The sequence below is a fragment of the Sphaerodactylus townsendi genome, linkage group LG01 (assembly GCF_021028975.2).
Source record: "Sphaerodactylus townsendi isolate TG3544 linkage group LG01, MPM_Stown_v2.3, whole genome shotgun sequence".
Classification (NCBI taxonomy): domain Eukaryota; kingdom Metazoa; phylum Chordata; class Lepidosauria; order Squamata; family Sphaerodactylidae; genus Sphaerodactylus; species Sphaerodactylus townsendi.
In genome coordinates this window covers 177,728,520-177,755,735 of record NC_059425.1, presented here as the reverse complement: position 1 = coordinate 177,755,735, position 27,216 = coordinate 177,728,520, and the positions used below count along the sequence as shown (strand labels likewise).

The 27,216-nt window shown below is 50.9% G+C and overlaps 2 protein-coding genes across 4 annotated transcripts in view; one reads left to right on the top strand and one right to left on the bottom strand.

Moving 5' to 3' along the window:
- The first annotated feature begins 534 nt into the window (after nucleotides 1-534).
- Nucleotides 535-17,629, top strand: RAB17 (RAB17, member RAS oncogene family). Its single transcript, XM_048510446.1, has 6 exons — nucleotides 535-933; nucleotides 8,425-8,602; nucleotides 9,710-9,861; nucleotides 11,870-11,995; nucleotides 15,758-15,851; nucleotides 17,288-17,629. The coding sequence occupies exons 2-6, from the start codon at nucleotides 8,428-8,430 to the stop codon at nucleotides 17,395-17,397; spliced, it is 657 nt and encodes a 218-aa protein (XP_048366403.1). The 5' UTR covers nucleotides 535-933; nucleotides 8,425-8,427; the 3' UTR covers nucleotides 17,398-17,629.
- Nucleotides 17,630-24,289: 6,660 nt separating this feature from the next.
- Nucleotides 24,290-27,216, bottom strand: part of PRLH (prolactin releasing hormone) — a 52,911-nt gene continuing 49,984 nt past the window's right edge. For all 3 annotated transcript variants that reach the window (XM_048500508.1, XM_048500530.1, XM_048500519.1), the window contains exon 3: nucleotides 24,290-24,507. In XM_048500508.1, the coding sequence (XP_048356465.1) occupies nucleotides 24,344-24,507 (164 nt within the window). In that variant the 3' untranslated portion in view covers nucleotides 24,290-24,343. The remainder of the gene's footprint in view (nucleotides 24,508-27,216) is intronic.

The window sequence follows — 27,216 nt, the reverse complement described above, 5'->3', positions numbered from 1 at the left end:
TGGCAAAATAAACTGGCGAAACAGCTGATGTAAGCTCAAAATGGGGCCAAGAAGGAAGGCTGGGCACTGCGGAGTGAGGTGGGAAATGTTTTGGATAGGTCGGCACAGCAAATGAAAATGTTGTGAAAATTTTTCCACAAAAGAATCGCTAAAGAAAAGAATGCAGATAAAACGTTTTCAGGCTGCAAATAAAACATTGGGGGGTGGGGGGAGGGGAAAAACCATATGGAACTCCTTGGAAACATTTTATTCTGTGAATTTATGCTGTAAATTTAAAGGGGGTTTCTGGTAGCTGGGAAAGAGAAGCTGTTTGCTGAACCTGCATCCATGGATGCCAGAGGACACCTGGTTGCTGCTTCTGTCCTCGCTGGTGGGAGCTGGTCACTGGGATAAAGGAATAACTACTACGATGATTGTGCAAGCGAGACTTTCTCCGCAGGCACTCAGGCAGTGTTCCTTGGTGTATGAACAGGGTGTTCACACCCCTCTCGAATGCAAAGCACAGTCAGTCAGGTGGCCAATTGTTACAGTGGATAAGAAGGGTGAAGGGTGAAAAATCACCAAGTATCCAGGAGAGAGGAATAACTACTACTTCATTGGAAACTGCTGGGCGACACCCTTTGCAAATGCCTCTTCTGTCCGTCAATCACAGCTCACCTTGATTGCAAGGTTTTACGACTTTGTCGCATTCCTTACGGTGCAGTTCTAGAGATCGCTGTCCAAGAGGAACGTCAGCGGACCTTAAACCTCGGGTTAGCCTGTTGCTAGAAGCAGTCGAGTCAGTTTGCAACCCGGCTGAAACTCCCTGGACAAAAAACTCAGTTTGCTGCTGTTCCAGGGATGCAGGTGACACATCGCCCGGCCACCGCAGAACACATGAGTTGAAATCGAGGATCTAAAAGAAGAAGAAAAAGGTCTAAAACTTGGAGATAGGTAAGATCAAGGGAGGGAAGGACAGAAATTGTGGCGCTCTGCTCCATTGTTGCTTGGCAGCTCAGCCCACGAGGCAAAAGAGAACTTGCTAATATTTAACTTCCAAAGCAATTGCCAAGAAAGACTGGGTTTGACAGGGTGAGAGGTGGGTGGGTATCAGCTGAAAGGAAACACGTTGGGTTTCCCCTGACTTTCAGTGTGTTTAATTCTTTTGTAATCAGCCCAAATGGAAGGGGGGAAAAACAACCTTTCTGAGACCTTAGAAACAAAATAAAGTCTCCAGTACTAGATGTTTACCACTAGCATCGATCATTCCTGTCAGGAATGTTGACGCTAAAAAAAAATACCACAGAAGTTACTCAATGCTGTTTGCGCAGATAGCGCAATATTGGTATTTAAAGAGAATTTGTTTGCGGGAGAGTATCTCAACAACCAAAACATGGTTGGGTTAATGTTTGACGGGCCAGACTGAAATAGCCTTCTTTTCTGTCTTTCCGGATTCAGGGCCAATTGATCATACACTAGGTTTGCTAGTTCATAGGTTTATTTATGTAGACTGGTTTCTATGGCACCTCTTGAGAGGTGGCTTTGCAAAGTGAAACCATGATAAAAAAATTAAAAGAAGAAGAAGAGTTTGGATTTATATCCCCCCTTTCTCTCCTGCAGGAGACTCAAAGGGGCTGACAATCTCCTTGCCCTTCCCCCCTCACAACAAACACCCTGTGAGGTGGGTGGGGCTGAGAGAGCTCTGAAAAGCTGTGACTAGCCCAAGGTCACCCAGCTGGCGTGTGTGGGAGTGTCCGGGCTAATCTGAATTCCCCAGATAAGCCTCCACAGCTCAGGCGGCAGAGCTGGGAATCAAACCCGGTTCCTCCAGATTAGATACACGAGCTCTTAACCTCCTACGCCACTGCTGCTCCTCTGCCGACCTAGATGACAATGTTTTAAAAAGTCACTTGAAAACCCAGCTTAAAATGAGACTCAAAAGAGTTCTGATCGTCTTTAGCCCATTAAATGGTGGCGAAAGGTCAGCCGCTTAATTAGAAGTCTAGGCTCAAAGAAACATTTTCGGCCTGAAAGAAAGGCTGGGGAGCGTTGGGTGAGGCTCAAAGGGTAGATTGTTCTATAAGTGAGATGCCCCCACTGGAAAAGGCCCGCGTTGAAAAGGGGCATGGGATTCTAATTTTACCTCAGGTGATCATTATTTTCTGCCCATTTTTTTTTGTCAGATCTCAGAAACCAAGCAGGGTCCACTCTGGCAAGTATTTGGATGGGAGGGAATTTTTGGATCCCACCACTGCCCCTTCCACACATGCAGAATAATCCACCTTCAATCCACTTTCAGTGCACTTTGCAGCTGGATTTTACTGTGCGGAATAGCAAAAACAAGTTGCAAATAATTCTGAAAGTAGACCGAAAGTGCATTATTCTGCATGTGCCGAAGGGAAGCAGAATGTCTCTTGTTTTGGAAACTCCATCAGAGTCCCCATAAGCCAGATGTAACTTGTCGGGAAGAAAAAGCAATTCTCCCCAGATCTAATCAAGCTGATGACCTTTTGCACCGTACCTTTGCATCCTGACTCACTTCTTTGCAGTAACTCTCCCATCTTCTGTCTCAGGGATCTCCAGTCTTCCTGAGGGCTCAGGGATCACCATTCTTACTCGTGTCTGATGAAGGCAGTCTTGACTCTTGAAAGCCTGAGCACCTGGGGAATCTTGTTATTCTATAAGGTGCATTTTAGGTTTGCTATCTTATTGCAATCCTATATGTTTCCCTCTGAAATTAGCTTCCTCTATCCAAAAGCAGCATAGCTATCACTTTTATGGGCTAGCTGAAGTTTCCAGGCAGTTTTCTGCTGCTGGCATTTCGTTGGAAGGGGAGGTCTGAACCTCCAACTGTAGGCCAAGTTCTAGCAACACCCACAAACTATGACCCTGTTCCTTCATGGTGTGTGTGTGTAACCCAAGCAAGGACAGGCTGACTCCACAGTCTTCAAACAACTTCTCCTTTAACCAGTAGCACCCCAGTCTTGTCTGGATTGTACTTCAGTTTTTTGGCCCTCATCTATCCCATTATCATTTCCCGGCACCTGTTCAGGACTTCCACAAATGTCATTCAATTAAATTCAGAATCATTTTCCTTTTCAGGGATAAATTAGAATCATATCAGTTTCTACCAGCATGGCCAATTGGCCATGCTGACAGAGGCTGATGGGAATTGTAGTTCCTGAACATCTGGAGAGCCGCAGGTTCCCTACCCCTGAACTAAACTGAAAAGGACAAACAGAGCTGAGTGTCATTATTGGTGGGACCTCATTCTAGATTCCCACGTGATGTCTCTTAATGGTTTCCTGTAGGTGATGGATAACATGTTATAGGCTGAAAGCATGACAGGCAGCAGCAGAGAATCTTCAAGGACGATGCTTAATATTTATATCATCATTTCACTATTTAAAGCAAGTGGTGTCTAGTCCATTGGGGCAAATGGGCATAGCCCAACCCTCTCAAGCTGCCCCCCCCCCCCGTCTCCTTTCTGCCTGCCTCATAACTGTCCCCACCAGATAGACTAGAGTGGGGAAGCATTGCAGGCTGCTGGCTGTCTCTGCCTTGCCTCTGTTCCACACTGCAAACAAATCCTTCTTTGCAGAGAAAGAAGAATTCCCTTCTTGAAGCTACATCCATCTACACCAGCCCATTAATTTTCTGGGCAGGGAGCCATCTTTACAGCTCTGAGTCCCAAACTGGTCAATGACCCCTTAAAAGTTCATTGAGCAGGACTATCAATCTTTCTTTTTTTCCAAGGAGGAGTGAGAGGACGAAAAAACTGACCAATCTCTTATGCAGAAATTATTATTATTATTATTATTATTATTATTATTATTATTATTATTATTATTATTATTGTTATTATTGTTATTATTGTTATTATTATTATTATTATTATTATGGGGTTTTATTGCCATCTTTTTATTGTTGTAGAGTTTTTGCTATTTGAAGTTTTAATATATGTGCTGTTGTATTGTTTAATTGTTTTATATGATGTTTGCCATCCTGAGCCCTATCGAGAAGGGCGGCATATAAATCTAATGAATGAATGAATGAGTGAGTGAGTGAGTGAGTGAGTGAGTGAGTGAGTGAGTGAGTGAGTGAGTGAGTGAATGAATGAATGAATGAATGAATGAATAAGACCCAGTGAGTTAGTTGGCTGTCTCTTTAGCATATCCATTTTCTCCTCAATTCAGAAACAGATCTACTCTACAGAATAATCCAGAATTTGGGGGTTGGATTGTTTGTTACATGTACCCATTTAAGTCTGGATACTTATTTTAGCCCTTTTCATTTATGAGAAAACCCTTTTCTGCTAGTAAAACAGGAAAGTCAGGAGCAGAGATTTTTCTAGACAAGAGCCAATCGAATGAAGAAGCTTATTGTGAGGGGGGAATCTTACTTTTTTTGCCTAGAAGTTTGCGAAGGAGGGTGATGGAAGGTAATTCCTTTAGCAACACAGTCGTTGTACATAACATGTACTTAAGGAAAACAGCTGCCACAAAATGGTTGCCACAAGAGGTGGGGTCGCCACAAAATGTCTACCACAGGAGGTGGAGCCAACTGCAAAATGTCAGGGAGTGACAGGGTTTCCAAGTCCCTCCAGGCAAATGGCAGGGTGGAGGGTGGCGCTTACTAGCAGCAGGGAGGAGGTCTGGGCTGCATTGCAGTAATGTGGCAATGACACCTCCAGCATGTACTGGAAGTGAGGTCATCATGTTGCTGGCATTACAGTGGCACTCTGATATTTAGACAAAATCGGTACGGTAAAAGATCTTCTGCTATAGAGTTTTTGTCAAATAACAGAGCGTCACCATGAAACTGGCAATATGAAGATGTTGTGTGCTGGAAGTGACATTGCCACATTGCTGGCAACAAGTAGCCTAGGCCTGCTGGTAAGTCCTCCTGCTCGCCAGTTGATCAGCAGCAGGGGGTGGGGCTTAGGGAAACCACACCCTCTGAAATGGACTCTATGGTATGAAGTCATTATAACTTCAGAAGTAACTCTTCAACATTTCAGACAGAAACTCTGCTTAACAGGATGATTTTTCTAAATTGGCATATTGTTTGAAAACATTTTATTTATTTTCTATTATTAAATATCCCGCCATTGCCAGCACAAAGCCAAGCTTAGGGTGGCTAACAAGTGAAATTATTCTGAACAGATGCATTTAACATGGTCGAAGGCTTTCACGGCCGGAATCACTGGGGTGCTGTGTGGTGCCTGGTTGTATGTCGGTAGTTTTCTAGTAGCATGATGCCTGACGCTACCTGCATCTGTGGCTAAAGATCCTCTGAAGATGCCAGCCACAGATGACGGCGAAACGTCAGGAGAGAATGCTGCTAGAACATGGCCATACACCTCTGAAGATGCCAGCCACAGATGCCAGCGAAACGTCAGGAGAGAATGCTGCTAGAACATGGCCATACACCTCTGAAGATGCCAGCCACAGATGCCAGCGAAACTTCAGGAGAGAATGCTGCTAGTACATGGCCATACACCTCTGAAGATGCCAGCCACAGATGCATGCGAAATGTCAGGAGAGAATGCTGCTAGAACACGGCCATACACCTCTGAAGATGCCAGCCACAGATGCCAGCAAAACGTCAGGAGAGAATGCTGCTAGAACACGGCCATACACCTCTGAAGATGCCAGCCACAGATGCCAGCGAAACTTCAGGAGAGAATGCTGCTAGTACATGGCCATACACCTCTGAAGATGCCAGCCACAGATGCAGGCGAAACGTCAGGAGAGAATGCTGCTAGAACACAGCCATACAGCCCGGAAACCACACAGCACCCCAGCATTTAACATTATTTGCAACATATGCAACAATATCAATAAATAATTCTATAAACTTGTTAAAACTACTCCAGTTAGATGATGACTATCAGATGATGCTTATCAGATGTTTATTAGATGGCGTTTCTAGCCTGACCCTATGTTACACAGTGAAATTCTTAGGTCAATCACAGTTTCCTCCAAACTCTCTCAGTCCCACCAACCATCACGCCCAGCCATATATTTGGCCTGACCTTAATTCCCAGCCTGGCGGGAGCTGGGTGCAGTAATTGGTGTTTCCCTCTCCCACCTTGAATGTAGTCCTGGGAATTCACAGCCTGTGGTTTTAGCGAGACACCTGGGGTTATTTCCTGTGTTGGCTCAGCTGAGAGGGAAGAGTGGGGTTTCTCTGGGATAGGAGATATGGTTTGGAGTAGGGCAGTGAGTCCTCTTTCCTACTTGAAAGTGGGATTTTGGCAGGGCTTCTCAGTTCTGTCAATAAACGTCTGATGCTACATCTTTTCCTGACCCTTCTGTTACAAGATAAAAACTTTTGCTGACACTGAAGGGCTTTTCTTGAACAGACCAGGGGTCCTGACACCTACCTTACAAGGTGTCTGTTGTGGGGAGGGGAAGAGAAAGCGACTGACAGTGCTAGCCACTTTGAGACTCCTTAAAGGTTGAGAAAAAATGGGTTATAAAAACTGCTTCTCGTGCTGTCTTTTTCTTGTGCTGAAAAAACCCGCTCTTGTCTTCTGTGATGTGCTGTGATAGCAGCTGCTGCCAACGCTCTAAAAATCTGGTGAATTGATCACACCTCCAATGGCTAATCAGAATCCCTGCAGGACAAAAACCCACCTTGCCCTGCCTATTCTCTAAAAACAATGGGCGCAAGGAATGGTGTCAGGGGCTGCAGTGGTACCCACGATCAATAATCCCATCTGGAACACCAGGATTATGCATCCATGCCTCTGTCATACCTGATTCAGCTTCAGCTTGTTCCCCCTTGTCCGCATCATTTCATCCAGGAGGGGTGGAGCCTGTGGAGGGTGGGGTTTGGGGAAGAGACGGGAGGGATCTCAGCGGGATATAATGCTACAGACTCTCTCTGGAATCCATGCCCTACAAGGAGGGACTTAGGGAGCTGGGCAGTGGTGTATTTGCCTAGGGACAAGGAGTATCCTCTGTCCCCAGGCATCACTATTCTGGTCCGGTGGGGGTGCAAAATTGCCCCCCATGTGACCAGGAAAATAGCAAGGCAGCAGGAAGTCCTGCTGCCTCGTCGTCTTCGGGTGCCCTTGACCCCACCCATGTTGTCATTGACATGGGCAGGGTCGAGGGCACCCGGATGCCCCCTGCTGCCACTGCCCCCCACCGCCACTGCCCCCCTTTGTTCCCAGCTCCCAGTCAGCAGCCGGCAGTTCCTTCTGCCATCTCTCGGCCTCTGAGACCTGCTTTTATAAGCACTGAGCCCGGGGGCGGGACTTGGGGAGATGTGGCCATGCCCAGAGGGGTGGGTTGGGGGTGTGACCATGCTCCCTGAGCCCCACCCCCTGGTCCCCACCCCCAGCACTTATAAAAGAAGCTCTCAGAGGCTGAGGGACGAGCAGAAGAGGCTGCCAGCTGGGAGCCAGGAAGAGGGGAACGGGTGGCATGCAAGGGAAAAGGAGTGAGTGAGTGAGTGAGTGAGTGAGTGAGTGAGTGAGTGAGTGAGTGAGTGAGTGAGTGAGTGAGTGAGTGAGTGAGTGAGTGAGTGAGTGAGTGAGTGAAGGGTGGCCTGCAAGGGAAGGGAGGGGAGGGGGCCCATCATCTGGACATGGTGCACCCACCCTAGCGGAGAGGGAGGAGGGGGAGCATGCAAGGGAAGGGGAGTGAGGGAAGGGAGGGAATGAGGGGTGGCATGCAAGGGAAGGGAGGGGGTCCGGCATCTGGACATGGCACACACACCCTAGCGAAGGGGAGGGAGGGGTGGCATGCAAGGGAGGGGAGGGAGGGCCCGTCCCCAGGCGCAGGGGGGCGCCTGAAGACAATTTGTCTCTGGGCGCCACTTCTCCCCTGCTACGCCTCTGGAGCTGGGTATGTTTAGTTTGGTGAAGAGAAAGTTACGAGGTGACATGATAGCCATGTTTACATATTTGAAGAGATATTGGTGAGGGAGCACGCTTGTTTTCTGTTGCTCCAGAGACCAGGGCCAGGAGTCATGGGTTCAAGGTGAAGGAAAAGAGATTCCACCTGAACATCAGGAAAAACTGAAAAGAGCTGTTCAACAGTGGAACACACTAACTCGGAGTGTGATGGAATCTCCTTCTTAGGAGGTTTCTAAAGAGAAGCTGGATGGCCATCTGTCAGGAGTGCTTTGATTGTGTGTTCCTGCATTGCAGGGGGTTGGACTTGATGGCCCTTGGGGTCTCTTCCAACTCTATGATTCTATGACTCCACCCACCAAAGCAGCCATTTCCTCCAGGGGAACGAACTGATCTTGGTCATCTGCAGATCCATTGTAATATCAGGAAATCTCCAGGAGTCATCTGAAGTTTGCAAACCCTACAGAGCAAAGAAATGCGCGGAGTCCTCAAAGGGCCAAATGTTACAGTTTTCCAAGAAGTGTTGCCAATTCTTTTGACTTGCTTCCGCATGCATGTCTTTTCTTTGTTCTTTGCAGGATATGGACCAGAGGAAGGCAGGGAACGAAGAAGCCAACCCCGGCAGGGACGCCAACTGCCCTAAAGAGTCTTACGTTTTTAAAGTAGTTCTTCTGGGCAACAGCTCTGTTGGAAAGTCGAGCTTAGCTTACCGCTATGTGAAAAAAGACTTTCGGGACTCTCTGCCGACAGTGGGCTGTAAGTCGATGTAGTATCGTGGGATTCTCCTTGCCACAAATGGAGCTCCTGTGATCAGACCAGAGTAGCAGCCTGCTAAAGTAGCTGGTGCTTGGCTCAAGAAATGCTGTGGGACTGATTGGCTGAGGGTTTTTTAGTCTTTAGCGCAGTGTTTCCCAACCTTTTCGAGGTCAGGGTACCCTTGACCTCACTCTTCATATCTCACGGTACCCCTGCCGCCACCCCCACCTTCCCCTCCCATTGCCCCTGCTTGCCACACCCCCCACCTTCCCCACCCAGGGTGAAGGGAAGCACTGGGGGGGGGAGGTGGTTGCTGACCTTGTGGCAGGCCCTGCCCCATGGGCCAGCTCCATGTCCTTGTTGGCACCGGTGGGAGACACCACAAAAATGAGGGGAGGGGCGGTAGTTTTGCCGCGGTACCCCTGGGACATGCTCACGGCACCCCAGGGTACCACGGAACCCTGGTTGAGAATGGCTGCTTTAGCGTATCAGATTGTCTCCAAGACAGTCTTACACAAGGTCAGCCAAGGGGAGTCCACACTTGCCTGCTCACTCCCTTCTTGTGGCTAACACTATAGTGACAGAGTGACACCCAGGGAGAAGAGCCACATGGTGCAGACCCTGAACAGAATCAACTAAGGAGTGTGTGGTGGGGGGGAGGGTTTGTCATGTGTCCAGTCTTTGGAGCTAAGACACCCCAAGGTCGGCAGCCGATAGTAAGAGAGAGCCACCTGGCTTCCTGCCCTTTGAGATAATGGATGTAATACAGTTCTCATGGGACAGAGATACCAGGGGAAGCCTAGTTGTCTACAAAGCATGTGAAGCCATAAAGTAAAGATCAAGGAAAGAATGCACAGATGGAGGTGGATACATATAGCAGGCTGGTTGCATATATCTTTCTAGCAGCATTAATTTTTTTATTTCAAGCAGTTACAGGAATCTGGGAATGCATCTCAATGAGATAACATCCCCCTGATATTCTGGCAGCCATTTTGTGGCTACACCCACCACCCTGTATTAGAATTCCAAAGGTGCCTGTAGGATCAAAGGAACTGGGCACTCCTGCACTACTGTGGTCACCTTCATCAGTTTCTCTGTTGCCTTTAGGTTCCTTCTTCAATCAGTGTGTCACTTTAGATGCCACCACAATTAAGTTGGAGATCTGGGACACTGCTGGCCAAGAGAAGTACCACAGTGTCTGTCATCTCTACTACCGAGGGGCAAATGCAGCTCTTCTGGTCTATGACATTGCCAGGAAGGTAAACCGAAGTGATGTGCTTCCACCCAGCTTAACCTTCACTTCTTCCTCCTTTTTCCTGTCTCTATGCCTAAATGTGACATTTGCTATGTGTGACAAAGGGGTGACCTTTCTCTCTTTTTTTCTTGTCTGTCATTTTTGTGTGATGCTGGCCCATTCCTAAGCATGCCGGCCCTGGAAAATGTTTCAAAGATTGGTTATCTGCTCTTCTTTTGGTTATTTTTTGCTTTCTCAGCCTTTTTGCTGAGAATTTCACTGTGCCGTTTCCTCTCTGCTCTCATGATTCCTGGTTTTAACGAAGAGTTTAATTGAAAGCTCTGGGGTGGTTTTTTTGCATCTTATTTGTATTTTCTCCTTACTTGCTACTGTTTTCATTGGGTTCGTGCCTCTGGTTCAAGATGTTTAGCCTGCTGTAAACATCTTTAAAATATATTTATGGAGACTGAGGTATATAAATATTTCCAGTAAACAAAGTGATTAGCCTGAGAGAATGATGAAATATTCACAGTATCCTCCGAACAAAATGGATGTAATACAGGATGTAGTCCTCTTCAAAATCCACTGTGGAGTGGGGGTCATGTGAGTCAAACATAACATTTTCCCTAGCAATATTCTTTTTAATACACAGTGACCAGAACTGCCCGTGATACTTCAAATGGGGTTCCGCCATAGCTTCAGATGCCAGCTCTCGGTTGGGAGATACCTGGAGATTTTGGGGGTAGAACTTGAGATGGGTGGAGTTTGGAGAGATGGGGACTTCAAGGGGATATAACCCCATAGAGTCAGCCTTCCAGAGTGTCAAATTGCTCCAAGTCAGCTGATCTTTTGCCTGAAGATCACCTGTAATTCCAGAAGATCTCTAGTTGCTACTTGGAAATTGGCAACCCTTACCATAACTCTATGTGATGCTCTCTTTGTGCCTGTAAGGGTCTGGTACTCCAGTCAATAATCGAGACTTAGGAAAGGTTCAAGAGCTTTACTGAACTGTGTCAGAACCTTGGCTGTAGAAAGCCAGAGCTGAAGGCCCCAGCTTTCACAGCATGTATATATTTCCAAACATTTCCCACGTTGAGTGCTTCCCCTCCCACCTGTTCCCTAGTGGCGTAGCCTCCAGGGGACAGGGGGCATCTTGCCCTGGGTGCACACCAGTGCTGGACATGGCAGGGACATTCCAGGGCATGGCGTGGCAGGTGGGGATGTGGCGGGGGTGCAGGGCACACACATACCCTGGGTGCAGTTCCCCCTCGCTACGGCTCTGCTGTTCTCACAATAGGTTGCATAAGAAAAGGACAGTATTGAGACAATATTGTTATGCATTCTGGCTCAAGGACAGCGATCGGACTCGCTCCGGCCTCCAGGATGGGGGAGGAATGAGGCATGCATATTTCACTAGTTACAAGCAGCGATAGAAACAGAATGGGCCAGATAACAGCAAGGTGTGACCTTGGCTCCAGCCCGTTGATGCCAGGCCTGACAGTGCCCCCCCCTCCAGCTGTTGTATCCCACAGGTGGAAGGATCTGTAGGCCACAAATCTGAGCCGGGAGGTGGTGACTGGAGATCTTCTGGGATTACAATGAATCTCCAGGTGACAGAAATGAGTTCCCGTGGAGAAAATGGCTGCTTTGGAAGTTGGACACTATGACATTACACCCTGCTGAGTTTCTTCCCCTCCTCAAATCCCACCATCCCCAGACTCTACCCCCCAAATATCCAGGAATTTCCCAACCTGGCACTGGTAACCCTATACATTTATAGTTGAGATATTTTGTTCTAATATACATCCCCCTATAATTATCCGCCCGGTATTTCAGATGCCATGTTGCTCCCCACCCACTTAATCTAGAGCTATCTTCCTGTGGCTCTTCACAATCCACCTTTATTCTTATCATGCTGAACAATTCGATATCATTTGCAAACCTGTCCACTGTGCTACTCACTGAAAATTTAAAATTATATAATCATGTGACATTGTAAAAACTTGAACTATTTGCATATTTTCTCTGGCCAGGAAACTTTTGAGAAAGCAAAAATGTGGCTGAGTGAACTGGAGAAGGAATTCCTTCAGAGTGAAATAATTATAATTTTGGTTGGCAATAAGCTCGATCTTTCAGCAGAGCGGGAGGTCACAATGGAGGTAGGTAGTCTTTATTGTGCTCTGGAATGTTGGGATGAGGTGAAATGGGAGAAACTGCAGTGACCTGATGGGAGCCAGCTATGGGTAGAATCAGTGGTGGGATCCAAAATTTTTAGTAACAGGTTCCCTCGCCAGCCCCCCCCCCCTCAGCAAAGGGGGCAGAGGCGTACCTAGGCAAACCTGAGCCCTGGGCAAAACCTGAGTTGGATGCCCCCCCCATGGGCAGCCACCCCACCATGACCCCAAAACATTTTTTTGCACCAGGTCATTTCTAAATCATCATCACATTATAGAAAATGCCCCAACTCACAAATCTGAACACAGCAATAGTGAAACACACAGGTTCTTTGATAGAGACTGGTCAGATAAAAGGTACAAAAGGCTGAGAATCAATGAATTGCAGTACCTGGAAGGGATTAACCCAGTTCAGGGAGTTAAGCATTTATTAGTCATCGCATTGCTATATGGAACTCCTTTCATTTCGCTTGAGGGACTCTTCGGGGGAGGCTAAGCGTTTATAAATATAATAAATAATAATAATAATAATAATAATAATAAAGGCAGGATGCCTCTCGGGGAGGCGAGGGCGTGGAGATGGAAAAGTGGACCCAATTAGTAACCCCCTCTCGGCATACACAAATGATTAGTAACCCACTCTCGGGAACTGGTGAGAACCTGCTGGATCCCACCTCTGGGTAGAATAAGATAGTGGACCCAGAGGCGTAGCTATAAGGGGGCTGCGCACCAGGCATATGACGTGGTGGGGTGGAAAATTGCCCCCTCCCCCTTCCCTTTTCCCTCGCCTTACCCCACCCCACCCCACCGCACCTTGCCAGGCCTGGCCCCGCCCCATCAGCCTGGCCTGGAGCAGCCAGGCTTTTTTTCAGCCAGCAGAAAAAGGCGTGGGGAGCATGGGGGAGGGGGGCACAGGCCCATGGGGGGAGGGCGGAAAACACAGAGTCTTCCCTGGGTGCAGTTTTGTCCAGCTACGCCTCTGGGTGGACCTACAGGGAATGAGAGGGGACACAGAAGTTATTGAACCTCAGTACCAGGTTGTGTTGGTTGGCACAAGTATTTAATTACTGAAATACTAATTAACAAAATAACAGCTGTCTTCTTTAAGCAAATTATATTGTTTAATTTGCTACAGGGGTCAGTGCTATCAGTCACAGACCAGGAGAGGGATTTGGGCATCTTAGTTGAGAGTTCCATAAGAATGTCAACTCAATGCATGGCAGCTGTGAAAAAGGCTAACTCTATGCTGGGGATCATTAGGAAAGGAGTTGAGAATAAAACTGCAAGGATTGTCATGCCCTTATATAAAGCTTACAGTGCAGCAACCAGCACTTTGGAGCTAATAACCGTGTTTCAGCTCTCATCAGCCAAACTGCCTCAAAAAAGAATATCAAAGAGATAGAAAAAGTGCAGAGAAGGGCAACGAGGATGATTGAGGGACTGGAGCACCTTCCTTATGAGGAGGGGATGCAGCGTTTGGAGAGGAGACGGCTGAGGGGGGATATGATTGAAGTCTATAAAATTATGCATGGGGTAGAAAATGTTGACAGAGAGACATTTTTCTCTCTCTCAAGCAATACTAGGAAAACTCAGGGGCATTCATTGAAAATGCTGGGGAAGAATTCAGGATTGGATAAAAGGAAACACCTCTTCGCTACACAACGTGTGATTGGTGTTTGGAATATGCTGCCACAGGAGGTGGTGATGGCCACTAACCTGGATATAGCTTTAAAAGGGGCTTGGACAGATTTATGGAGGAGAAGTCGATTTATGGCTACCAATCTTGATCCTCCTTGATCTGAGATTGCAAATGCTTTTACAGACCAGGTGCTCGGGAGCAGCAGCAGCAGAAGGCCATTGCTTTCACCTCCTGCATGTGAGCTCCCAAAGGCACCTGGTGGGCCACTGCGAGTAGCAGAGAGCTGGACTAGATGGACTCTGGTCTGATCCAGCAGGCTAGTTCCTATGTTCTTATGTTCTTAATCAAAGCAAGTTGGGTCACATAGCCCCAAGAAGGAAGATTGCAAGGCCCCGTCGTTAGAATGTCCCAACAGGATCTGAGAGACGCAGGTTGAATCCCCACTCTGCCATGAAAACTTGCCATGTAACCTTGGGCCTGTCACACCCTCTCAGCCTTACCTTCCTCTCAAGATTGTTGTAAAGATACAGTGGAGAAGAGGAAATGTCCTTTCCACACACACATCACTTAAATAAAACGTTTTCACCCCCACACACACACAATGTATGTTCGCATTCACCACCTTGAAACGATTCATGGCCACCATTACATGTTCCCCCCCCCCCCCCATTTTTAAATGAGTTGATTGAATCAATGTTTTGTGCTGCAATTCCCCTACCTTGTAAATTCCTGCCTTGGAGATTGCCCCCTAAAAAATAATTTCACAGAAATGTTGGCAATAAACAGGCGATGGGGAACAGAGAGTGAGCTCAGAAAAGGGCGCCAAGGAGGAAGTTCGGAGACAGCAGAGAGATGTGGAAAATGGCAAAGCAAGTGAAATTGTTTTGAAACGTTTCAGCCTAAAGAATAGTTTTTAAAAGGGGATTCACTGAAAACATTTTGAGGCTGGAAATAAAACAATGCGGAACTCCATGGAGGATTTTTTTTTATTTTTCTGCCTCAAAACATTTTAAAAGGTTTGTGTGGAAAAGGCCGATGTAACCCTTTGCAGGTCCCCATTGTGGAGAAAAGTGGGGGACAGATAAACTAATTAAATATATAAACTTTTATCGGACACCTTAGTGGAGAGGCCTGGATCAGAGTGAACTGGTATGCTGTCTACTGTTTAGCTGACCAAAATGACTGGGTAGAGGAAGCACAAAGGGATGCTTTGAGTGCACGGGCCTCCTTTGCAAAGCAAATGAATAAAATCAGAGTTTCCAGTGACATGCTCAGTTTGTATGGCTTGCAATCACCAACCATGTCAAACTTGCAGCAACTGCAAAGTAGGGCTAAAGTTGCCAGCTCTGAGTTAGGAAATATCTGGAGATTTTTGGGAGTGGGATCAGGGGAGAGGTGGGACTTTAATGGGGTACAGTGCTATAGAGTTCACCTTCCAAGGCAACCACTTTCTCCAGGTGAACTGATCTTTGTCACCTAGAGATCAGTTGTAATGGCAGATCTCAATTTACCACCTGGAAGTTGGTCAGTCCAGTCAAGAATGTGTTAAACTAGCTATTGCTGCATGCAAAAATCAAGGCTGGGGTGGGTCAGGGAGTCAAATTCCTAGCATACCCCTATAAATAGCTGATGACTGATGTGTGGCTCTTTGTGGCCTTCATGGTAATGAATCATCAATGCAGCTGGAAGATATCCTTGTGTTATCACTGCTACAGGGTACAAAGAGGTTATAACTGCAAAAGATTCCTTAACATTTTGCCAGTTCTTCAAGGCTAACTTTGCTTTATTATCCAAACATACCCAATCCAAGGGGGTTATGGGCCCAGCCACCTCCACTGCAGAGTTTGCCCAGTCATGAAAGCATAATATTGAGTGGTTTTCTACAAGCTGACATCTGACTGCACTCTAGCTACACCGTGTGTGTGTGTGTGTGTGTGTGTGTGTGTGTGTGTGTGTGTGAAGTACCATCAAGTAGCAACTGATTTATGGTGATCCCAGCACGGTCACTTTGTTGAACTAATTCAAGGCAAATGAGAAGCAGAGGTGGTTTATTAGTGCTATCTATCCCAAACTGCTAAAATAATTACATGTTTGCACACTCCCTCCAGGAAGCACAAGAATTTGCAAAAACGAAATGCATATTATGGATGGAAACCTCAGCAAAGTCTGATTACCAAGTGACAGAACTCTTCATAACATTAGGTAAGTTTTGCTCTCTCACACAGTGGGTTCAGTCCAAGAGAATCCTACCTGTTCACATTTAACTCTTCACTTAGCCTTGTGATGTCTCTTGAGTGGCCTTGGGCAGCTTAATCTCACTAACTGGTTTGAGGGGAGAATCATATACCCAAGCTTCTTGGAAGAAAAGTGGGATAAAGATGGGGAGACACAAGAAAAACCCAGACAATTAATAACATTCATTTTGAGTCTTGAAGTAATCCGGCCGTAGATTACTGAATTTGTGGAGGATGTTTTGTAGTAAGGTTGCTGGGCCACAGCCAGCAATCCACAGGAGAAATGTGGAGGGTTGTGCCTGATGCACTGACATCACTTCCAGTAAAAACCAGAAGTGACATATTTAAATGTACTGGCATTTACAAAAACTCTATGATAAAACCATACAGTTTTAGTATCCACTATGTCACTTCCAGTTCTTACCACAAATGAGTTCAGTGTGCTGGCACACACTCCATCCCTCTTTCCTCTTTTGACCATGAGCAAACAGCAGGGATGCCATAGGTCTTCCACTAGAGTGGGAGGCCTGGCATTAGGCTTGCCAACCTCCAGATGATGCCTGGAGATTTTCTGAAAGAATACTTGATCTCCAAATGACAAAAAATTCCCAGGTATTTCCCAACCCAGAATCTTTGCCTTGAAGGTCAAGAAATTGTTTAAGGGGATTCCGCATGGGCCAAAAACAGCAGTGTGAAAACGGTGTAAAATGGTTTTAAATGGTGTAAAAGGGCTTACACTGTTTTCACATGCTGTTAGGTCTATGACCTAATTTGAAGAGGTGTTACAATTGCAATTTGTAGTTTGGAAGCTTAAGTCTGTATTATGGTATTACTTTTGACCACTGGGGAAGGCCAGTTGGCCATACTGTGTCTGTTTTAAAGGGTCAAAAAGTGCCCCATAGGACCCTTCTGTTTATTGTAATTGTGACATTGTGTACATAAGGTAGGCTATTATGGGTCTTTTACAAGGGTAGATGATTTTAATTTGTGTTAAATACATATGTGTTTTTTATATTTAGCAGTTTTATATTTAGTGGCCTCTTAAACAATTTCTTGACCTTTGAGGTACATAATTCTAGTTTTGTAGGGTTAAGTTTGTTCGTCCCTTTTTTGTTTGAACCCTTGTTTGCCCCCATGGCACTACTGGGCCATCTCATCTGTTTCTTCCAGTTTTTTGTGGGATGGGGATTGATACTTTTTGGTCCTAAAGCACCCCTCTCTCTAACCAAATGTTTGTGAATGAGGGAAAGTGATGGTGTGGGGAAAAAAGCAATTGCTTATGAACATTTATAACTAATTCTGCACAAATAGCAAGCCATATTTTTAATTTATCTGACCCAAGAGTATTGATAATTTATCATAGAAAGATCCAATTTCGGTCTGTTTTTATTTCCCACCTCAAAGCTCGTGAGTTGTTAAAACTGGAGCAACAAAAAGAGACAACACATTGGAAGAAATCGCGGATTGATTTGCAAAGGACAACTTCCCGCCAAACTAAATGCTGCCAGATATAAAGTGCCACTGTCCACACGTGGTGGGAGTGGCTGTGGTTTTTAAAGCGCAAAATCATAGGGTTTGAAGAGACCACAAAGGCCAGCAAGCCCAACCCCCTGCCATGCAGGAATATACAGTATTTGTTCATGAGTGAAGAGATCTCCAGAAGTTGATGGGAAGTCTGTTGGCAGTATCTTGGAAATAATTTGTAACTATATTATCACTTTTTCTATCTGATTGCTATATAAATTAATAGGCGAATAAAACAGAAGCAAAAACGTTGGCAGTGTCATGTCATATTCTTGGAAAGTTCTTTTCCTATGATAATTTTGCCTATTTCAATAAAGTGAAAGAAATAGCAAACATCGTTATCCTATCCACATTGTGGCTTTCCCCATTGTGGTTTTGATGTATCATGAGTAAGTCTAACAAATTAAATGGGAATTTGGGGGGAGTTTTGCAGAAGCTGCAGATAATACCCGAAGGCCAGCCGATGACACAGAAAAAGTTTCGAACTTGAGTTTCTAAAGTTTTTCTGCGTCCTCTGCAGGACCCGTGTCACCTGCAACTTCCGCAAAAATTCCCCCAAAATTCCCGTTTATATGTATAGTATTGTATCAATATCAACATATTTTATCTTTTAATACCATAAATAAACACAATTTCTTTTAAAAAGTTCAAGCAAAAGAAAAAAATCAGACTTCTTCTCTGGTACGAAGGGAAGGCCAAAAACTTTTTCCGTGAATTTCCAGATTACGCCATGCCTCTGACGCGTCCATCACTGAATTGCTATTATTCTGCAGCATATCACATTCCAGAAGTTTGCAAAGACTGCTGTGGCCACGAAGTTCTCTTGCATCCATTTGCTCCTCCTTCACTCTCTCCCCATTTTGCTTGTAAGTCACATGCCTGAGAACTTGTGCTCTTTGAAATATCCCAGATTTTTTTAGGAAACCTGTTTCCTTCTCTGCATGTATGCTCTGCTTCTTTCCAAAAGATTGAAATCTGACTGCATGAATCTTGCTTCATGAAAAATACCGGATGACATTATAAGTTACCTCGAGTCACTGTGGATAGTGAAAAGCATTACGTAGAAATGTTTAACATGTTTTTCTAACTACACAATCACTGGCATTTTCCGCACAGCACAATTACACTGGGGTAGAACCGGGATTGTACACACCAGGGCTATTTTATCCCGGTTTCTCCCTTCACATGGCTGCCCATTTCCATGAAGGAATCAAGTTAAAACTGAGATGAAATAATCCTTTCGCACGGGCCTGGTTCTTTTGTATTTACGCCGTTGACAAAAGACTCTCCTCTTGCCACAGCTTTCCCCTTCCTACCCAATCCACGCATCTCTGGCTCTCCCTGCCTCTCTGTGTTGAAGCCAGCTGCCCCCTTTCTTCCCCGCTGGTCTGCTAGCCGTGGGGTGGAGTGTGCCTCCCAGCACTTTTAGGAGGAAGTGGAGTGGCAAGACGAGAAAAATATACGGGGCTTGCTCCAGTGGTGGGATCCAAAATTTTTAGTAACAGGTTCCCATGGTGGTGGGATTCAAACTGTCACGTAGCGCCAATGGGGCTGGGTGGGGCACGACGGGGGCGTGGTCGAGCATTCCGGAGGTCGGGCATTCCTGGGCGGGGCTGTGGCAAGGACACGGTCCTCGGGCAGGAAACGAATGCATGCAGGTGCAGGCTGCCACGCACACCGGTTCACCTCCTGCTAGACTGCTTCAAGTTCTGCGCGCTACTGCTGAGAGGAGGGGCGTAACTAAGGCAAAAATCACGGGGCAAAATCACCAATTAGTAACCCCCTCTCGGCACACACAAATAATTAGTAACCTACTCTCGGGAACCTGTGAGAACCTGCTGGATCCCACCTCTGGCTTGCTCCTGTGGATTTTGCACGGCAGCAGGGTCACGCTGGGAAAGAATTGCCAATTTGGTGATTTTTTAATATCCCAGGATAAGGGAAACAGAATAAAGCAGTCCTGGAATAGACCTGATTTAGGACCGGGAACAATGCGAAAATCTTGCACAAACCGGGATATTTAACTTCCCAATCCTGGGATACTTGGACCGTGCGGAATACGCCGTAGTTCAAACTCCTATCTGTAGGGGGTCATCACGTCTTCTGTACCTGACAAAGGGAACTTTGACCCTTGAAAACCTGAAAATCTAGTTTGGTCTCTGAGGTGCAACTGGACTCAAAATTTAGCTGTTCTACTGCAGACCAACATGGCTACCCTGTGATATAATCAGCATGTCTCCTGTGGTACCTTCCTCCAATAAGATGTGCCACAGTCCAGTTTGAGGTGCAAATTTAAAACATATAGAAGAAGAAGGGTTGGGTTTTTCTACCTTCAAGGAGTCTCAAAGTGGCTTACAATCTACCTTCCCCCACAACAGACACCTTGATTGGTAGCTGGGGCTGTTCTGAGAGATATATGTTGACTCGGAAAAGTTTTTCCTCTTGTTTCATTCCCCAACCAGCCGCTCCTTCTATCATACTGACACCTATCCTCAGCTACTATGTGGAATTTTGAGATCTTGCAGCATGGCCTAGTGGAGGAGAGGCACAATCCTAGGCCCCTTCCGCACATGCAAAATAATGCATTTTCAAACCATTTTCACCACAGTTTGCAAGTGGATTTTGCTATTTCGCACAGTTTCAAAGAGCACTGAAAGCAGTTGGAAAGTGCATTATTCTGCATGTGCGGAATGAGCCCTAGACTCAAACAAGACTTTACAAGTGCATTTATTATTATCCCTCCAGCCCACCCCCCTACCCAAACACCAAGACAGGCTGGGAGGGCTGCTTTGCAGGCAGCAAACTGACAGGGGGAGATATCAGGATGACCCTCACACAGGGCAATGCCAATCATCGCAATGTAACTATTACTTGCTGGGACGAGTTTATGTCTAGCTGCCCTGTTTGTGTTTACTTGTTTTCTTGTCTCCTGCAACACTGCAAGCTGTTTAGCAGGCAGCTGACTGGCCCCCATGCTTGCTTCTGGGCTGTATCTGTGCCTCCACTGCCTGTCTGTCCATCTTTCAAAGGCGCAGCAACCTTACTCAACCAAGAGAGCTGGCAGCCCCTTTAATCCGACAGGCATTCAGAACTCCATTTTTTTATGTTGCCCTGTAAATGTGTAGGTAGTTTCACAGCACAGCCCCTTGGCATAGTGTGGAAAGCAGCAGTACTGCGGTCAAGACTCTGTTCACCACCTGAGTTTGGTCCCAACAGAAGTCAGGAAGCCAGCTCCAGATTGATTCAGCCTCCCACCCTTCCGAGGTTGGTAAAACAAGTACCCAGTTTGCCTGGGGGCAAGAGCCCCGTCTGCACATGCAGAATAAGGCACTTTCAATCCACTTTCACAATTGTTTGCAAGTGGATTTTGCTGTTCTGCACAGTAAAATCCAGCTGCAAAGTGCACTGAAAGTGGATTGAAAGTGCATTGTTCTGCATGTGCGGAAGGGGCCAAAGTGTAGACAACTGGGGAAGGCAATGGCAAACCACCCCATAAACATAGCCTGCCTAGTCAATCTCATGATGTGATGATGTCATCCCATGGGTCAGTAATGAGAAGAGAAGAAGAGTTTGGATTTATATCCTTCCTTTCTCTCCTGCAGGAGACTCAAAGGGGCTTACAATCTCCTTGCCCTTCCCCCCTCACAACAAACACCCTGTGAGGTAGGTGGGGCTGAGAGAGCTCTGAGAAGCTGTGACTAGCCCAAGGTCACCCAGCTGGCGTGTGTGGGAGTGTACAGGCTAATCTGAATTCCCCAGATAAGCCTCCACAGCTCAGGTGGCAGAGCGGAGAATCAAACCCGGTTCCTCCAGATTAGATACACGAGCTCTTAACCTCCTACACCACTGCTGCTCCTAATGACCAGTGCTACCTTTACCTAGCTTCACAGCAGTGTCTGTTTTCATACAGTCTGGTAGAAATAAGAGATGCTTGTTTAACCCCTGCTCAAGAGTAACCTCACCTGTTTTCAGCATGAGACTTGCACTGAGGGGGCTGTGTTCCAGTGAGAGGAAGGGGCAGGTTTTCATGATGAGTACTGGTGTGTAAAAAACCATGCTGGATAACTGATAGAAAGGAGAGGTAGAGAACAAGAGATGCTGGGATGAACAACTGCTGTTAGCAGCCATTAACTTCCTGCATAACTTCCTGTTTCTCACCTGCCCATGTGAGCTGAGGGCCACATGGGCAGGTGATAAACAAAAGGATTGCAGTTTAGGACTGCCTGCAGAGGTGGGATCCAGCAGGTTCTCACAGGTTCCCGAGAGTAGGTTACTAATTATTTGTGTGTGCCGAGAGGGGGTTACTAATTGGTGATTTTGCCACATGATTTTTGCCTTAGTTACGCCCCTCCTCTCAGCAGTAGCATGCAGAACTTGAAGCAGTCTAGCAGGAGGTGCACCAGCATGCGTGGCAGCCTGCGTGCATTCGTTTCCTGCCCAAGGACCGGCGCAGTGGCTGTGTCCTTGCCACAGCCCCACCCAGGAATGCCCTGCCCCCGGAATGCCCGGCCACGCCCCCATCGTGCCCCACCCAGCCCCATTGGCGCTACGCCACAGTTTGAATCCCACCACCATGGGAACCTGTTACTAAAATTTTTGGATCCCACCACTGACTGCCAATCCCCAGGGAGAGACTGATGCTGCAAAATCTCAGCTCTGCATAGGTCTCCTCCCAGCTGGGCTCAGGTGTGAACTGGAGGTGCCCACTTGTGCTGTTCCAGAGAGCTTTGCCTTTTGATGCAGGCCCTTTCCGCACAAACCCTTTAAAACGGTTTGAGGCAAGAAATAAAAACCTTCCCTCCATAAAGTTTTGAATTGTTTTTCACCTCCTTTGTTTCGCGGAAGTCTTTATTTGCACTTTTTCAATGAAAAACAATTCTTGGGTTGCAATGTTTTCAAAATGGTTTCCTTTGCCCGTGTGATCACTTTAAAACGTTTCCCTCACCCTCTGCTTTCCCTGAACTTCCTACTCGGCGCCATTTTCTGAGCTCAGTCCTTGCCCCTTGTCTGACTTTCCAGTACCATTGCTGTGAGATTCTTTAGGGTTTTTTGGGAGGGTGAGGGCTAATCTTCAAAGGATGGAGTATAGACGGTGCAGAGAATCACAGCATGAAGCTGAGGCCGTTTACAGCATCCTAGGGACGGCAAAAACGCCGTCCCTAGGGAGCTGTTCGCATGGGGGGGCGCAGCTGCTTCGCAGCCGTGCCGCCCTTGCTCCCCCCCCCCAGCGGCGCAAAGCCACCATTTCCCCACCTCGCTCCGCAAGTTAGGTTTTTGGAAAACAGCGGCTGGAAGGCGCCATCCCCCCCTTTCCCGATCGACTTACCTTCCCTGCGACCTTCCGGCGCATTGCCAAGGCCTGGGGACAGGCCCCCCCTGCCCTGCGACTCCAGAGCGGTCGCGCAGGGCAGGGGTGCGTATCCTCTGGCCTCGGCGACACGCCGGAAGGTCGCAGGGAAGGTAAGTCGATCGGGCGATGGCACAGCGTGGCGCCGTCTTCCCTGTCGTTACCAGGACTGTTCGTGCGAACATGACACCGACCTAACCCCCAGCATGGCCGTGCGGAAGTGGCCATTGATTGGACAATGTACTAAAAAAAGGAAGGAAATCGCAAAAAGGTGGGCAGGAATCATTTTGAGGGGGTGAGTGCAGAGAGCCATGGTCTTCTCTGTCCAGGTGTACATGGTGCCAATGGAGGATGCCCCATGATTCCCCCCCCCCTCACTGAGCTGCCAAAGAGATGACAGGGATGCCCTTCATCAATGCACGCTTCTGGGTTCTTGCTGTCCTAGTATGTGTATCCATTGCCTTAGAAAAAACTGGTCTTTGAGATGTTCTCCCCTCCTCCAGTGACCTGAACTTTTGCCTGCGGGAGGTCCTGGCCATGTGGGTTTCTCCTCCTAAGACAGCAGTGGCAGTGTTTGGCAGTATAGCCAAAGTGGCCAAGCTTCCTTGCACATGGGCCAGTCTGCCCAAGTGTATGCATTTGCCGGAGGGATCTCAACTTAGGCCCCTTCCGCACATGCAGAACAGTGCACTTTCAATCCACTTTGCAGCTGGATTTTACTGTGCGGAATAGTAAAATCCATTGGGAAACAATCGTGAAAGTGAATTGAAAGTGCCTTATTCTGCATGTGCGGAAGGGGCCTTAGAGTGGCCCCTGGAAGCTTTTCAGGGAGGGGAACTTTGTGTGATGCATCAAGGTCAATTCTAGATTAAACCCAGAAGTGATGTCATCATGTCAAGTGACACCCTAGGACTCTCCCTCACAGTTCTTTGTGGTAAATCCCGCTTTTTTACCCGGACATGTCAATCCTTCATGTGATATCATTGTGTGTGTGTCCCCCATTTTCCCTCCCACTGCTCCAGTGAGAGAGTGTGGGGCATGAGAAGCATCTACGGGAGAAGGCCCACCCATAAGTGATAAGTGACAACCCTCATTCAACATCCGACCCCCACTGCTCCTAGATACCTGGTAGTGAGAGGGCTCTGACTGGGCATGACAGAGACCTCCTGTTGTTCTGCAGATGAGAGAGAGAGAGATGTATACTGCCATTGTTGTGTTGGTTGCTTGTTTCCATGTGTTGGCATACCATGGGTGTGGGAGATGTCACTAGGTCCACAGTAATTCCGCTATGCATTGAACACTGACTATCAAGAACCACACCAGCATTCTGGATTGTGTTGCCCAAAATAATGGCATTCTCCAGTGCGTTTGGCACATGGATTTTTGACCGTAAAAACAAAACTTCTATGAGGAGAAGAGGTCTAGCGAAGTTCTTCTTCTACCTATTACTAAGAGTCACAGTTTGAAAGTTTGGCTTTAGCCATAGAGGTGAGGCTCCTGACAGGCCAAATGTCTTTATTTGATCGCATCAGGAACTGAAAACTGTGTGCATATGTGTTTTATTTCTTAGGTTGTTCACTTGCACAGTGTCACTCGTCTGGCACTGAGTCATTGCTCTTTTCTATAGGGAAGCAAGCTTGCCGGTGCCTGTAGCTCCATTTCTGGAGGCTATCCGCCGCTGCTCTCCTCCTGCCGTACCGTCCCACTGGCCGAATCCCTCGACCTGTGTACCAGGAAGGATCGATATCAGGATCTAGAAGGCAAAACACCAGAGATAAAGAGATCCCAGGCAAAAGATGGTTCCTGCCCAGCCCCTCCCCTTACAGTTTCCTGTGGCATGCCCGCAATTCAGGCTAATACCCCAATGCACTCATTTGGCACTTTAACACACATTCAGAAAACACATGCAAAGTAAAAGAAAGGGTACTGATGGTATTTAATTAGCCAAACTCTGGATACATCAGGTAAAAACAGCAAGACAAAATGCCTGGACTAAATGAAATAAATATAATGGTGGGAATTGTAGAAGTGATAACACTGAGGAGAAATACACAAAGGAGTTTTACATGGGTGGGTGGATGGATGGATGGATGGATGGATGGATGGATGGATGGATGGATGGATGGATGGATGGATGGATGGATGGATGGATGGATGGATGGATGGATGGGCCCCCCCCCCCCCCCCCCCCCCCCCCCCCCCCCCCCCCCCCCCCCCCCCCCCACTGCCCCCCCCCCCCCCCCCCCCACCCACACCTCCCCCCCCCCCCCACCCCCCCCCTCCCCCCCACCCCCCCACCCGGCCCACCCACCCCCCCCCCCACCCCCCCCCCCCCCCACCCCCCCCCCCCCCCACCCCCCCCCCCCCCCACCCCCCCCCCCCCCCACCCCCCCCCCCCCCCACCCCCCCCCCCCCCCACCCCCCCCCCCCCCCACCCCCCCCCCCCCCCACCCCCCCCCCCCCCCACCCCCCCCCCCCCCCACCCCCCCCCCCCCCCACCCCCCCCCCCCCCCACCCCCCCCCCCCCCCACCCCCCCCCCCCCCCACCCCCCCCCCCCCCCACCCCCCCCCCCCCCCACCCCCCCCCCCCCCCACCCCCCCCCCCCCCCACCCCCCCCCCCCCCCACCCCCCCCCCCCCCCACCCCCCCCCCCCCCCACCCCCCCCCCCCCCCACCCCCCCCCCCCCCCACCCCCCCCCCCCCCCACCCCCCCCCCCCCCCACCCCCCCCCCCCCCCACCCCCCCCCCCCCCCACCCCCCCCCCCCCCCACCCCCCCCCCCCCCCACCCCCCCCCCCCCCCACCCCCCCCCCCCCCCACCCCCCCCCCCCCCCACCCCCCCCCCCCCCCACCCCCCCCCCCCCCCACCCCCCCCCCCCCCCACCCCCCCCCCCCCCCACCCCCCCCCCCCCCCACCCCCCCCCCCCCCCACCCCCCCCCCCCCCCACCCCCCCCCCCCCCCACCCCCCCCCCCCCCCACCCCCCCCCCCCCCCACCCCCCCCCCCCCCCACCCCCCCCCCCCCCCACCCCCCCCCCCCCCCACCCCCCCCCCCCCCCACCCCCCCCCCCCCCCACCCCCCCCCCCCCCCACCCCCCCCCCCCCCCACCCCCCCCCCCCCCCACCCCCCCCCCCCCCCACCCCCCCCCCCCCCCACCCCCCCCCCCCCCCACCCCCCCCCCCCCCCACCCCCCCCCCCCCCCACCCCCCCCCCCCCCCACCCCCCCCCCCCCCCACCCCCCCCCCCCCCCACCCCCCCCCCCCCCCACCCCCCCCCCCCCCCACCCCCCCCCCCCCCCACCCCCCCCCCCCCCCACCCCCCCCCCCCCCCACCCCCCCCCCCCCCCACCCCCCCCCCCCCCCACCCCCCCCCCCCCCCACCCCCCCCCCCCCCCACCCCCCCCCCCCCCCACCCCCCCCCCCCCCCACCCCCCCCCCCCCCCACCCCCCCCCCCCCCCACCCCCCCCCCCCCCCACCCCCCCCCCCCCCCACCCCCCCCCCCCCCCACCCCCCCCCCCCCCCACCCCCCCCCCCCCCCACCCCCCCCCCCCCCCACCCCCCCCCCCCCCCACCCCCCCCCCCCCCCACCCCCCCCCCCCCCCACCCCCCCCCCCCCCCACCCCCCCCCCCCCCCACCCCCCCCCCCCCCCACCCCCCCCCCCCCCCACCCCCCCCCCCCCCCACCCCCCCCCCCCCCCACCCCCCCCCCCCCCCACCCCCCCCCCCCCCCACCCCCCCCCCCCCCCACCCCCCCCCCCCCCCACCCCCCCCCCCCCCCACCCCCCCCCCCCCCCACCCCCCCCCCCCCCCACCCCCCCCCCCCCCCACCCCCCCCCCCCCCCACCCCCCCCCCCCCCCACCCCCCCCCCCCCCCACCCCCCCCCCCCCCCACCCCCCCCCCCCCCCACCCCCCCCCCCCCCCACCCCCCCCCCCCCCCACCCCCCCCCCCCCCCACCCCCCCCCCCCCCCACCCCCCCCCCCCCCCACCCCCCCCCCCCCCCACCCCCCCCCCCCCCCACCCCCCCCCCCCCCCACCCCCCCCCCCCCCCACCCCCCCCCCCCCCCACCCCCCCCCCCCCCCACCCCCCCCCCCCCCCACCCCCCCCCCCCCCCACCCCCCCCCCCCCCCACCCCCCCCCCCCCCCACCCCCCCCCCCCCCCACCCCCCCCCCCCCCCACCCCCCCCCCCCCCCACCCCCCCCCCCCCCCACCCCCCCCCCCCCCCACCCCCCCCCCCCCCCACCCCCCCCCCCCCCCACCCCCCCCCCCCCCCACCCCCCCCCCCCCCCACCCCCCCCCCCCCCCACCCCCCCCCCCCCCCACCCCCCCCCCCCCCCACCCCCCCCCCCCCCCACCCCCCCCCCCCCCCACCCCCCCCCCCCCCCACCCCCCCCCCCCCCCACCCCCCCCCCCCCCCACCCCCCCCCCCCCCCACCCCCCCCCCCCCCCACCCCCCCCCCCC